The sequence below is a fragment of the Pygoscelis adeliae genome, unplaced genomic scaffold, assembly GCF_000699105.1.
Source record: "Pygoscelis adeliae isolate BGI_AS28 unplaced genomic scaffold, ASM69910v1 Scaffold27, whole genome shotgun sequence".
Lineage (NCBI taxonomy): Eukaryota > Metazoa > Chordata > Aves > Sphenisciformes > Spheniscidae > Pygoscelis > Pygoscelis adeliae.
In genome coordinates this window covers 1,083,424-1,097,465 of record NW_008825410.1, presented here as the reverse complement: position 1 = coordinate 1,097,465, position 14,042 = coordinate 1,083,424, and the positions used below count along the sequence as shown (strand labels likewise).

At 38.1% G+C, this 14,042-nt stretch overlaps 1 protein-coding gene across 1 annotated transcript in view; it reads left to right on the top strand.

Annotated features, from left to right (window-relative positions):
• The window catches only part of PPP1R9A (protein phosphatase 1, regulatory subunit 9A), a 151,340-nt gene that overhangs the window by 97,867 nt on the left and 39,431 nt on the right, over window positions 1–14,042 (top strand). The window contains exon 5 of the mRNA XM_009330504.1: window positions 6,298–6,433. Within this exon, the coding sequence (XP_009328779.1) occupies window positions 6,298–6,433 (136 nt within the window). The remainder of the gene's footprint in view (window positions 1–6,297; window positions 6,434–14,042) is intronic.

Here is a 14,042-nt window from a genome sequence, read left to right as displayed (position 1 = left end):
GCATTAATCATGAAATGGTGGACTTTAAGAACTGGAGAGAAATGAACATTAGAATTACAACCCTGGACTTCAGGAGAGCAAATTTTGGCTTGTTCAGGGATCTGCTTGGCAGGATTCTATGGGACCACTGCCCTGAAGGATAGAAGGGCCCAGGAGACCTTCTTGATCTTTGAGGATATGAGGATACCAGAGGAGACCATGCCAAAAGTCTTCCGAAAAGTCAATTTAAGCAACATCTGCTGCTCTCCGCTCCTCCATGGAGCCAGGCCTGCTGCTCAGTGTGGCAGGAGACCTTGTTGCAAAGGGTACAGAAAAGTCTGAGATAAATTAATGACTGCTTTGCCTCAGTTATTCCACAGACTGGCTAATGACCTGGATATTGTTGCAGGGACACCTTCATGTTTCCTGCATTCTCCCAACAATTTGCCTCAGGGCAGCAATGGCACTGGAGTGCAAGGGTTTATATATGGCTGTTGACACCTTCAGTACCTGCTGCCCATGCACCATATGCCAGACTTTGTCATGGTGTGCTGTGACAGTTGTTCAATCAGTATGAGTATGGTTATGCAAGTGAAATAGATGAGCCCTTGTTCAATTCAAATACTTTATCATTAAAATAATAAAAACAAAAAAAATTAATAAAAAAATAATACTAACCAAACCACTACTTCAACAACAACAACAGCAAGTCACACAGCACACACTGCACACACATGTCATTCTTGGCATATTACTGTTACATGTTACCTACAGCTCATGCCGTGGCCACACCGAGGAAGTTGTGTTGCCATGCATCCGTCCTGACTGCTGACTGGGCAAAAGGACACCCACGTTGGCTCAAATCACTGAGAAGTTGGAGTCCTGCTGTCTGTGGTCAAATTCAGGGTATAGCACATAGCTTACTTCATCCTGGGTCTGGGGACAAGGATGGAGGCTACAGAACTTCTGCACAATAGTTCAGCTTACTGGCAGCTCTATCTCCAGGGTCTTTGGAGGCTCTTCCCCAAAGTTTGCTTTTCTGTGCCGGCTTTACATAGCCAGCAACCTGCACTAGACGTTACACTTGCCATGTCAGATGTTTCTTACGTGACCTTAGATAACTTCATTTAATCATTGCCCCTTTCATCTACTGATGCTGGTTACTTCCTCGTGTTACTTTGTGTGCTAGCCTCCAGGCAGAATTGTTCACTTTGTGTTAGTTTTGGGTCCCTACCATTACTAATCTCCAAGCAAACCTTGTTTACTTCCTTCTACCAATCACCCTCAGTTCCTCTTGGTTACAGCTAATAGCTTTAAAGATTGCTATGCACGTGCTTGTCTCTGGTGCAAGGGAGGGCTGTGTGGATTTACAGACATAAGACAGAAGGCACCGTTAGCAAGTTTGCGGATGAAGTTAGACAGGCTAACAGACAGGGCTACTATTCAGAGGGACCTCAACAGGCTGGAGAAACGAGCTGGCAGAAACCTTATGAAGCAAGGGCAAATGTGAGTCCTGCATCTGGAGCAGCATAGCCCTGTGCGACACTGAGCTAGAAAGCAGCTGTGCAGGAGACACCCTGGGAAGAGGTGGAAAGAACATATTCAGTCCGAAGAAAAGAATGAGATGGCATGCATCTTACTGCTGTCTCAGCTACCTTCCAGGAGGCAGAAAGGGTGAACCCAGACTCTTTGTACTCTCTGTCCAGGGACAAGGTAACAAGCAATGAACAGAAGTTGCAGCAAGGGCAATTCTGACTGGATATTTTCACCAAAAAAAAAGGTACTATGAGATTTCTCGAACATTGGAACAGGTTGCATCCCATCACTAGAGAGCTTCAAAACTGATCAAGGCCATGACAAAGTTCGCCCTGCTTTGAAGTGGGGGGCTTGGGGTGGACCAGAGCTCCCTTCCAACCTAAATTACTCAGTGATTCAAAGAGTCTTTATGACTCTTAAGTTTCAGATCATTTTATTTGAGAAAGTGTAATGGAAGCTCATAGGTTGTGAATTCCCTATGTCCAGTCAGCAACCTCTGTATTTGAGGCTGCCGTCTTTTAAGGGAGCTTGATCTTGTTCATGAAAATCTGACAAGTTCCAGCTTGCACTGCTGTAACTAAATAAAACTGCCTTCTTACAGGGTTCACACCACTTCTAGCACTTTGGATTAATTATATGGCTATTATCCTAATGGAAGCAGCCAGAGTAGGTAATTGAAGACATCTTGAAATAAATCAGATAAATGATTGCAGAAGCAGGTTTGTGCTTTAAAGCTCAGAGGAAAACCATTTTTAAAATCCAACTGTAAAACTCCCCCAAATACAATGAAATTTACTGTACATTTTTATTGACCAAACTATATTTTAGGAAAGGTTAGAAGAAAAAACTGTGAATCCTGTTGCTGCAAAAAAACCCATTCTTTATTTCTTTGAATGAGTCTGCTGTATTCTTACTTGATTTTTGTTGAATTTACGGAATCCTTGCTAAATTATTTTTAATTGAGCACTTAATGCCGGAAGTATTTTTAGGAGAAATCATTAACTCATGCCACTAAAAATCCATGCTGCAAAACTTCAGTTTTGCATCAGAGTTGGTGCCTTTGCACATTTTTCTAGTACCAAAGTTCTTTTCAAAATTGAAATATTTTTTAATTTAATCAATTCTTATAATAATGTTTCTGGTTCCCATGGTTGGTAAAAAAACCAATAAATTATTTTTTGTTATTTCAAGAAGCACAGGTCTGCAGATCCTCATTTAATAAAAGCTGGAAATATGCAGAAAGTTATATATCAGGTGTGCTTTAAAATCATTAAATCATGACTGGATTGCAGGAGATGTAGGAGTTGCTGCCAATTTCAGTAGAATGCTTTTCTTAACCACCATTACTGTAGTTTAATTTTCCATTCCTCCAGATACTGTATTCTTTTAGATCTTCCTAAATCCAAGATAGAGTCAAATATTAATTATATTCCTAGCTCTGTCCCTGTTTGTTTTAACCACAACCAAAGAGAATATTTCACAGCTGGTAATTCAGCTAGATTGCGTGTAACTCTGAATATCAAGGTCAGTTCATGCCCTGCTTCTCTGTGATGTTATCTCCTCTCTCTTTCTTTTTTGTGGACATCCGAAATAATCAGTAATGGCCTGAGATTTAGTACAGTGATGGCTTGTAGTACAGGATCACAGATTTGCTGGGTTTCATTTTGCAGTTGCTGGCTTTAATAATTAAGGGGAATAGTATCGTGATGAGGTTTAAAGGCTTTAAAACCCTCATTTGTCTCATATCCAGAAACATAACTAGCTTCTTAAATATATTATTGCTGATCAAATTTATAGTTCTTTGTTATAATACTTGTGGCCCTTGAGACTAATTAATCAAGTCTGAAATGCATGTGCTTAATTTTGGTGAGCCAGAGTGATGTGACATACGTAATTAGCCACTTCGTTGAAGTATGCATATTATGGTTCAGTGACTAATTTTCTGGTCAGTGAATCACAACCTTATGTCTCTTTTTTGTATTTAAACACTTCAGATAACGATAGTTCTTGTATTTAAAGCCATTCTAGGCGTAAAGATCTAATTCATGCTTAGCATTTTAATAACTGCCTCTGCTTTATAGTTTTCTAAGAGAGAAATATTTATTCATCTCTTTAAATTATAAATTTATAATTTATGGCTTAGTTACAAGTTAAACATAATTATATGCAGTATGGTATTCTTAAGGTCATGGAATGTAACGTGACAAAAGGTTTGGTTTAGTTTGTAAAAACTGTAATTGTTGGCAACGTAGTATTCCATTTTACAAATTTACAATTCTTTATCTAGAACTGACATCAATCGTAGATTGAATGCTTCTAAATATTTATTTTGAGACACTTTGGAAATATCTCACTTTAAGGCAGTAAATTGTAGGAAAATAAAACATTCCTTGCATATTTCTATTTTGGAAAACATTTGCTTTAAACTTTGTCATTGCTTTGAGGCTTTTATTCATGTATCATTTAACAGCTTCAGGTATCATTGAGGAACTTCATTTTGATATATGATTCAAGCCTTGAAAATCACATCACTATAAACTGTGAGTGCCTTTGGCATGAGAAGAAAAATTCAATTAATAAGCTTTTACATTTTTGCGTCCTACCTAAACTTGTTTTTCTGTATGAAAATATTATTGCATTACAGTCTAATGTGTCAAAACCACTCCTAAATAATCAGGAGTTACCAGACTTCAGATGCATTACATATTGTCTGTTCTAGGTTTTCAGTGTACAAAAGTGATTGTATGAAGTATTTCAAGTCTCTTATTTTCCAAGGGAGGTGAATTATCAGGCAGAGGGCAGGAGGGAGTGTAGTATTTGCATCACTTTGTGTGGTTCCATAATTTACCACATTGGTGATCTCCCTCATGTGTTTACAAATGTGATGCGCTCTCTACTGTGTACAAATAATACACTCATGCATGATGTTGTGTAAAATGTTTGTTTAAAATAGAAGGGTTTTTTTCCCGTATTTTCTTTTAATTTGTTTTTACATTAGAGGAGACAAATATGTAGCAAATATGGGTTGAATCCTTTTTTACTTCATGTAGTAATATCAAAAGTTCATTGTTCCTCCCAATTGAGACTGAAAACATGACTGGTTTAGTCTTTGTAATACTTGGCTCTAAAATCAAAATTCAGAGGAAACAGGATCCCACTATGAGTCAGTATGCAGAACAGATGAAGTATAGGGGCCATGAAGAAACATTCTTTTTCTTTCAGCCCAAGGTCTTTATCATTACTGCGAACCAATGTCATATTTCGCAATAGTAGGTTATGAGTGCCAGACTGATCTGTTTTGATCAGGATTAAAATACTGATGTTATTTCCCTGATTTTGTTCTAGATTCTGCTGTTTTTTCTATAAATGTTTTTAAACTAAGACACTTTCTTGCAAATTATTTTCAGAGCACCTTGTGTCATTATTATTTCAAATGGAGTCACTCATTCTCACCTTTCTTATCCTTTTGGAAGTAATTACTGACTTGGATATTTTGATGATGTTGAAATAATCTCCAAATTGTGTTCCTTTCTGTAGTGCCTGACTTCATAGAGTCTGACAAATTGTTTGGCATGGGAAATGGGCTCAGGGTCATCCCCTCGTGGGAAGTGGGATTACACATGGATGCCAAATCCCAAATGACTTTAACAGTGATAGGCACTACTAATGAAAATCATTTTCTTACATGGGATATAATGCACATTTCTACCTCTCATTCCAATAATAAATTCATCGTTTGAGCTAAATGTCGTGGAAACAAATAATTTCCCATATGCAGTATCTCAGTGTCACCGGATCACGCTTTTCAGCTCTGCAGAATACTTTTTTCACCTGTAATTACCTAATTGTCTTTCTAGTCTGCTAAGAAAATATTCCTTCAGCTTGACATCTTTAAATGGTGCTTTTGTTCAGCAGTTTACAGTGTGTTGGTACTGTATAATGAGTGTTTATCATTAATACTATAGATAGCAAAATATCTAATTACGGTTATGCCACTGTGCTGAAAAACAGTGTTACAATCCAAGCCAATTCTGAATTTCAATTGCTGAAAGCAAGATTGGGAAGCAGTCTTGGAAGTCTCAACCAAGAAGGAAGCACTTCCCTTGTCTTTTGTTAAGCCAAAGAAATGTGCTCCCAGTGTTCAGCAATAGCTAACAGTGGAGAAAAACGCTCCTTAGCAACAGAAGTTCATGAAATAAAAGAAAGATTTAAATGCGGCTTAAAATTAGGGAAATAGTGTCTGTCAGATTTAAAAATGTGGAAATAGATTCTCTGTTACAGACAGGAGGAAGGCAAATATAAAAGTCAGAAATATCTTCTAAGTCAAGATGGAGAAAGAAGTTACTCTGGTGCATGTTCCTTTCACTACGAGCTGCCAGAAGTGCGTCTATGCTGTTACTGTGCATCTGGTCTTCTGTAGGCTTCTGGGAAATACATTGCTCTAAAAGGAATGGAAGCGGTGATACATTTTTTAAAAATTGCCCTGCTCTAGGTCTGTGTCCGTAAAGTTCAAATTCAGAGAATCTTTTTTACTGAAATTTGGAGGGAAGGCTTTAGTGGTCGCTTCTTTTTCCCCCCTCCTGTAAATTCTGTCATGGTCTGATCCCTCCTAGTCTTGCACACAGTGCCCTTCTGGCAAATGTCATCCACAGAACACATTTAAAACAATCACAGCCACGTATCTTTGGAGAAAAAGGCTATCCTCTTTACAAGACACAGCGGAAAATCTAGAACTTTGGTAAAACAATAGGAGTAATATTTTTTCACTAATGTTTTGTATAGGTTTGTAATTGGACGAGAAAAACCGGGCCAAGTGAGTGAGGTTGCGCAGCTGATTAGCCAAACTCTAGAACAAGAACGCCGCCAGAGAGAGCTGCTGGAGCAGCATTATGCACAGTATGATGCAGATGATGATGAGGTAACAGACTGTCTAGTGTTTCACTGTTCGGTGGTTTTTTTTAATGTTCTGTTTTCTATTCCTAATTCCTTCTTTTTAATTGTCACTCAGAGGTCAGCTTCTGTCCCTCTCCATTACCTCTGCTGCTGATTTTTACAGATTTTGATCATGAATCTTATTTGAAGAACAAAGTTACTGAAAAGCTTTTCGGCATGGATTTAAAATACTTGTTTTGTTCCAGAAGAGCAAATATCAAATTGGTCGATGCTTCTGTAATCATTGCTCTTCCTCTGAAGGCATATGTTTTTCTGAAGTAAGGGAATAAAGTTGGTTTGCCTGTGCACTGAAACATTAGTTTTTTGTGAAAACTGGTAAAAGTTGCCTTCTAACTTTTAGGGGGTTGAGGAATTTTTAGACCTTTTTTTTTTCCTGGAAGGACTGATGTTCTTCTTAATTCAGAACATTAAGAAATTTTCTGGAAATTCCAGGTAAGACCCCTCCTTCCAAATACTGCTTTTTTTTTCTGTCTGAACAGATATTCCACAGGATAGAGAATTAATCTACCTTGTCTGAAGCGTGTATTGATGTTTGCAATTAGTGCCTGATGTCCCAATACAAAGGTTTTGAAACTATCAACTTTATACAGTAAATCTTACATAATTCCTTTCCGTTCTCTTAAAATTCCTCATATGCCTAAATACCAAGATACTTGGAAAGATTAATGAGAGAGTGTCCTGGTTTTGGAGACTACTGCCTGTGTTACTCCCTAAATTAGCTGCTGGGTTAAGGTAAAAGGCAGTTCTTGTAACAAACTGCTTCCCCATAGCCCAAGCATACCACCTTCATTTCGCATTATCTTGAATAATACTATTTGAAATGCCAGACTCCATGTATTAGTGTGTTTTCATCCTGGGCCAGATTTTTTATTTTATTTGTGGAAGGAGGCGATAGAGAAAGGGAGATAGAGAATTCATGCTATGCATTTATTTCAGTTTAGTTTTCCTTTCGGTACTGAGACAAGGCTTCTAAACAGTGAAATAGAGGAAAAAAATACTCCAAGATAAAATCAGGATACACTTGGATTTTGAAACACGCTGTTAAAGTAGCAATAGGTCAGAACAATCAGAAGTGTCTCAGAAGACTAAGTAAAAATCCTATCTAGCCCCAGTGATGCTTTCACTTATTTTAATTACCACTGATAATTAAAAATAATATTTTAATATGTTTTAGAATTACTCCTGTCATAGGTGCATATGTAATTCATATAAATAAAAGTTATACTCGTGTATATTTGGGATGCATATGTATGTGTGCCTGTGCAAGACCATGAAGGCTAGAAAATCCATATCCTCTCTGTTCCCTTCTCAAACTATAGAAACATGCAAGTATTCTAACTTCTGTTTAGTCTAGAATTAAAATTCAAGATCTTCACTAATTTCTTGAAGGAACTTTTATCATCTCCTCAAAAACAAAAAAGAGACAACTTCCTCTAGCCTTTGGAAGAAGAGACGTCTCACAGCTCATCACAGTGTGCTGTAGACGTCAGGGTTTGAAGACCTGTGATATCATTTTATGGTAAACATAGTCTGATAGCTTTCATACTGGCAGGAGAGGTGTGTCCTAAATGCCTGATGTTCAAATCCTTCTCACTGTGTACTTGCGCGTAGAGAGATGTGCGGCTGAAGGCAGCCTGATGTAATTGATGCATCACACCTTTTACCCAGAGGACGCATCCACCTGCAAAAAATCTCAAAGGTTTGTGTTGCTTACCTTCATGCACCACACAGATGTCATAACTCAAGATCTGGCAATAAAGAAAATGTTGTTAAAACCATACAGATCAATACTGACCCTGGTAGTACCTCAGACTTCAGTAAGGATTGTTGCTGTGCTGATGCTGACAGTGACACTTTCATACTGATGACCGTGCAAGCGTTTCTCAGCACAATAGTGAAAGAGGACAGGGATGAGTAGGTATCAGATACTTTCTGTGATGTGTCTTGTTGTCCTTGCAATTCAGTAGTTACAAACTCTTAAGCCCTGTTCACTGCATAAATTTTTAACACAAAAAATACTAAATGCACAAAGTGTTTTCTATTGGCAGTGCCTTTGGATGATAGAGAGAAAATAAGATAGGGCAAGTAATCAACAGAGTTAAAGGCATCTTTTCTTATCGTAGCACTACATTGAGGATGATGACCACCTCTGTGACCATGGCGTGTGCTTTTTGGCCATTAGCGTTTGCAGTGCAAAGGGGACTTTTATGCAGTATGTGAGGAAAGGAGGAAGAAGAAAGGAAAAGACATCTACCAGGGGAGAACCAGAGTATCATCAAAGATCTCTTTTGGAAGGAGAAGGAATTAGGCTTCAGAACAAATGCGGTACTTCAGTTCTCAAAAACTACATTGGGAACATTGAAGATCATACCCATTTCCTACTTGATGCCATATATATATTTGGGAGTGGGGTGGTAAACCTTATTCTCAGAATAGATGGCTGGGGTGTAGTTACTAAAGTATGCAATGAGGTGTGTTCCCTTTCTTAATTAACAGACTTACAAGAAGCAGATTTTATTGGGAACCTGCAGCAATCCTGAGTTTTGGGGTTTTTTGTCTCCTTATTATGCCGTCCAAGTAAACTCACATAATTTGCACCATTCCCAGGCAATTGACACGATGGAAGCTGTGATCTAATGCACATTAGACACAGTTCAAAGACATTTTTGGTCACCACAAGCACTTCTGCTCCATTTACTGTCAAATACGAGAATTACTGCTTTGAGCTCACCTTGCTCTGTGAGGGCAAATGTGGCTGGGTTTATGTTGCTGTATGCCAGACACCACTGCCAGCCCTGCATTCTTTGGCTCTGGTAAGCAGGGCATCTTTTGGGCAAGAAAATCTCAATTTACACTGTCTGAATGAATATCCACAAATCTACAAAAAAACCTACCCTTTTGAGTCCATTTCCTTAAAGTGATAGTGATTCTGACTGCATGAAGTTCAGGAATATTTGGATTGTCAGTGTAAGGAGCTTCGTGCTGAGGTGGCACATAATTATACAGGAGTTGCTCAGTCTCAGGGCTGTCAAACTGTCCTATTCATTTTCATACAGTTCTTAAAATATGGTAACATGGATCTCCAGCTACAATGCTGCATAAATAAACAAGAAGATTTTCCTTATTCAACCGTCCGTTGAGGCTGTCAAACTCTGAGCCTCAGAGACTTTACCACAAAGACAGCAATAACATACCAGATTTCCGGAGCAGGAGATCAGTGATCTATGTTTCAGTCCTGGAGTCACTGCACATGACTGTTTGGGAGAGCTGGTCAAATCACAGGAAGAGAGCGTGTGCCAGGCATGTGCAAGTCCTGGTGTTTTATCTTGCTGTACCACCAGCTGGCTGGTTTTCCTCTGGTTTGAAACTTAGGACAGTCTTCATCATAGCCCAAGCAGCATCTAGCTATTTTAGAAGGATCAGAGTTCTTTAAAATAGCAGCATTATTGAGACAATTTTGACTTCTGCCAGCCAGTGTGCACTGGACTTGAGTCAGATGCTAAATCAGAGAGACACTTGTTAGCCTGCTGTAACTTCTCATTCCATTGCCTTGCAGGAATGTTACATGACAGTTATTTGTTGGGGAAGATTCACAGTAATACACATAGTGTTTCCAAAACATACATCATTTACTATATAAGTAATCCTGAAAGAAACATCATTTACTATATAAATGCCCTGCATGCCTGCACTTCGGAATCTGCTGTTATCATGGGCTGCAGGTCGTCACAGGGTTGCAGGATGCTTTCAGATGCTCCTTCATTTAAGTCTTTGCATGGAAATACAAGAACCTTGTGCAAAACTGACGAACGCTAAAAGAAGAGGGATGCCCGCAATGGGGTCCATGCAAAGACAAGCAGGGTAAATGTGCAACAGCTCACAATTTGTTGTTAAGCTCCCGCAAGCCAAGCAGCGCCAGGAGTATCAGTTATTTCTCAAGTACTACTTACGATAGGCAGTGTTGGCATTTCCTGATGAGCCTGTGCTAACTACAGTAAAGCTGGGAGAGTGTGTTGTTTCAGGTGTTGCCTCTAGATAGCCTGCTGCAGAGTTTACTCATCACCAGTTCATCTAGCTTCCTAAAATCCCACATCCTTTTAATTTGTTGTATCCTCTCAGAAAACAAAACTCAAAGGCTTTGAAGTAGGCACTGTCTTTGTATTTCCTACTTAGTGTGTTAAGTATGACCTGAATCTGTATCCTTGACTGAAACCTTTTGACTTCCCTGTGCATGTTTTAGTCAAATTCTGCCATTCTTGGAATTTTGATTTGAACATGGTATCTTCTTCATGTTCTACAGTGAATGGCAAAAGTCATATAAAGCAGATGACCTGTTCCCCTGAAGGCTGCATATGGTGATGCAGGATGTGAAATTAATAACATATTGCAGAATTCTGTTCACTCTGTGGCCACGGACAAGTAGTTTTATGCAAGTGACGTTTTAATGTATTTTAATATCACTAATAGTCATTTGAATATTTTTTCATTTTTAATTTTCATTTATCAGGACATTTGAGAGCAAAGCAATGTTAGAACCATTGAAGAACATCTAGATACACACGAAAAGAAAAATGTTGCAATGTGCTTGAAAGTCTAACACCCAAAGAATACATCTGTTAAACAAGGTTGTTCAGAGAGTATGGTTTTTCCAACATCATTAATATGAAGCACGCCTGTAAAAGCAATGATTGATACTATACCATTTTATTTGTCTTTGTTCTTTTGAAAATATTAAGTATAAACCATCAAAAAAATCAAATGAAGAGGTGGGTTTGAGTTATTTTTATAGTTCTTCAAATGGTGTTCCATGACTGTGGGAGAGTTTCAGCACAAACAAAAGATCTAGCTTGATGCAGCCCTTATTATGGTGATTTGGGGAGGGTCTGTCTGCATTATCCTGGCTGGTCCTGCTGCTCCTTCTTTCTGCTTGGGAGTGTTAGGCCCATTTCAAGAATTTACAAGGCAGTTAAACAATGTGAGTAACACATTTTCCCTTTCAAAGTGGGAAATTGCAGTTCACGTTTATAAAGATAATTTCATGCTATTAGCTGTGATAGCATATAGCAAAACTGAATGGCTAATATCAGAAGCTATTGCTGTGGATGGGATAAACTTAAGCCCTAGGTGCTGCTGCACCCTTTTGCATGGGTGAATTTTGCTCACCAATACAGACTGAAGAGTCCGAGATTTTCCTTCAAGAGCATGTAAGTTTTCATTGACTACTGAGTAAAAAAATGTTATTGTTGTTGTCAGCTAAGAAAACAAAATGTATTGCAAGGAACCTCAGGCAGCTACAATAACAAGTGTTACCTTACAAGGCTTTGTTGTTTTGCAGTAAAATAACTTTTGTCTGTGCCTTGCTGCTTCTTGTAAAACACTGGATTTCCCATTCTAGCTTACTGGCACAGGGTCTGAACAACCTTCTAGTAGTTTCATGTGAAGCAAAAGTCAGCAGAGATAATTTTTTCAGGGAAAGTATGTTTCATGTAGTTTATGACATATATTTCCTTAAAGCACACCTCGGTTCTTTTGAACCTGTAATTTGTGTTTCATGTGATTATAAGACTGGATCCCTTTCTTCTGAAGACGAAAGCAAAAGTTCCCTTTATTTTTGTGTTCTGTAATATGTTTGTGTCATCTTGCTGTTTTGTTTACCTGAGCAAACTGCAGTGCTTTGCTTTGATGACTACTTTTTGCATTAATTGAAGCAAAAATCACTGTGCCCGTCGACACTTATTATGTACAATTTGAAGCAAGGCTTTCCTTTGTGTTCATTTTAAGCTGCCTGATGTCCCTCTTCAAACATTGGATCCTGAGGCCAGTAGAATATTACCTGCTCTTGAATTTTTCCCCAGTATAACTTAGTCCTTCATATATGTTCATTTTTCTTTTTGTATGAAGTACTTCTTTTTAGTTTAAGTCTTTGGAGGAATCAGTTTTAACTAAACTCATCTGTTTTATTGTTTTACCAAAATTGGTAAATATAATTAGGATTTTGCATTAATATATTCCTTTATAACGCACATGTAGCTGAGCCAGATCTGGTTTTTTACGTAACCTGGGCATGAGTTTGCTAGTTAACGATCCTATTTCTGCCTCTTCTTTGCATGCTTCAGAGATTTCCTTGCCACTGCTGATGGACCTGCCAAGATGTTTTTTCATGTAGAAATGATAGTTGTGTATCACCTTACAGATTTTTCAGGGATAATGACTGCAAAATTGACAGTACATGGATTGTGTTAGCATTTTGTCACCACAATAATTCATGTCATTGAAATCTCACTGGGATTTTGGAGTTAGTTGTTCCGCTTCTCGCTGCCCTGACAGTGTGTGAAGGTGGTGTTACATGCTCCTGGAAAAAGCCAGGAGAGTTAGCAGCCTAATTTTCTGTTTAGACAGCAACTTCATGTAGCCGTGGGGAATAAAATAGAAACAGAAGTTACTACAGGTGTAGCATAACAGAAGATTTTGTGTGTGCGTGTGAGATCTAGACATACAGAATGATAAATTTAATTTCAGGTGTTGTTTTGTTTAGCTGTAATGCTAATGTGCCTGAAAACTCCAGTGAGATGGATTGTGTGTTCTTTGCTTCTGTTTTAAATAAGGAAAAAAGGAGCAAAACCAGCTGTTAATTTTTTTTGTTGAAGACTACTGAGATTCTTAGTCTTAGTACATATAAAGCATGTAAAATAAATGGTTACTGTTCATTTAATTGGAGAATATGTAACTATTTATAGACAGATATCTCTTCTAAGAAGTGACTCGCATTAACAGTGACGTTTAAAGTATGGATGGGTCGTGCATGTTCGTGACTTACCTTCTTTTTGATAGTTCTTTTAATATCAGAAGATTTTACCAAATCATTCTATGCTTTCTGTGTGTTTTGGCTTTCTTTGTTCTTTAAAACTTTAGTGGTTTTAAAAAAGGAGAATATATATTTTTCATGGTCATTAAAGGTCCCTTCCAACCCAAACCATTCCATGATTCTATGCTTCTATGTGCTATTTATCCAAGAAGTGGTGATGTTTTATTGCAAGTATATCACCCTGTTGTTGGATGCATACATGTATCTTTTCTGTCTGTGTGCACTTGTGCATCTAGACTTAACGTGCTTCCATGCACTGCTTTTTAATTGAGAGAGATTTACATAAGCCTAAAGAACAGCTGGGAAACTAAATAAAGGTAGAAAGTTGAGATTTGAACTGTAGTTTGGACATCTGAGTTCTTACCTGTTGTTTTGAAAGGTTATTTTGACAAAAATGACACTAACAGATAATCCTAGCACTGCTGGGAATATACTTCTGATAATAATGTTATGTGCCTTCATCTCAGGAACTGAAAGCTCATGAACAAAAACTTGAGTAGTTCTGTCAAAATCTTGGTCTTATTATTGTATAAACATGAGAAGGACTGCACCCCTTCCCCCACCCTTCCGTTTCCATGTATTTATTGAGTCCCAAGCTTTATAAATCCAGATGTGGCTCTGAGGAAAGTGTTTGCTTTATAATACGTTCGCATAGTCATTTACATAGTCAGCAGGCTATTCGTGATCTGTACGCACTGTGCTCTGGCTT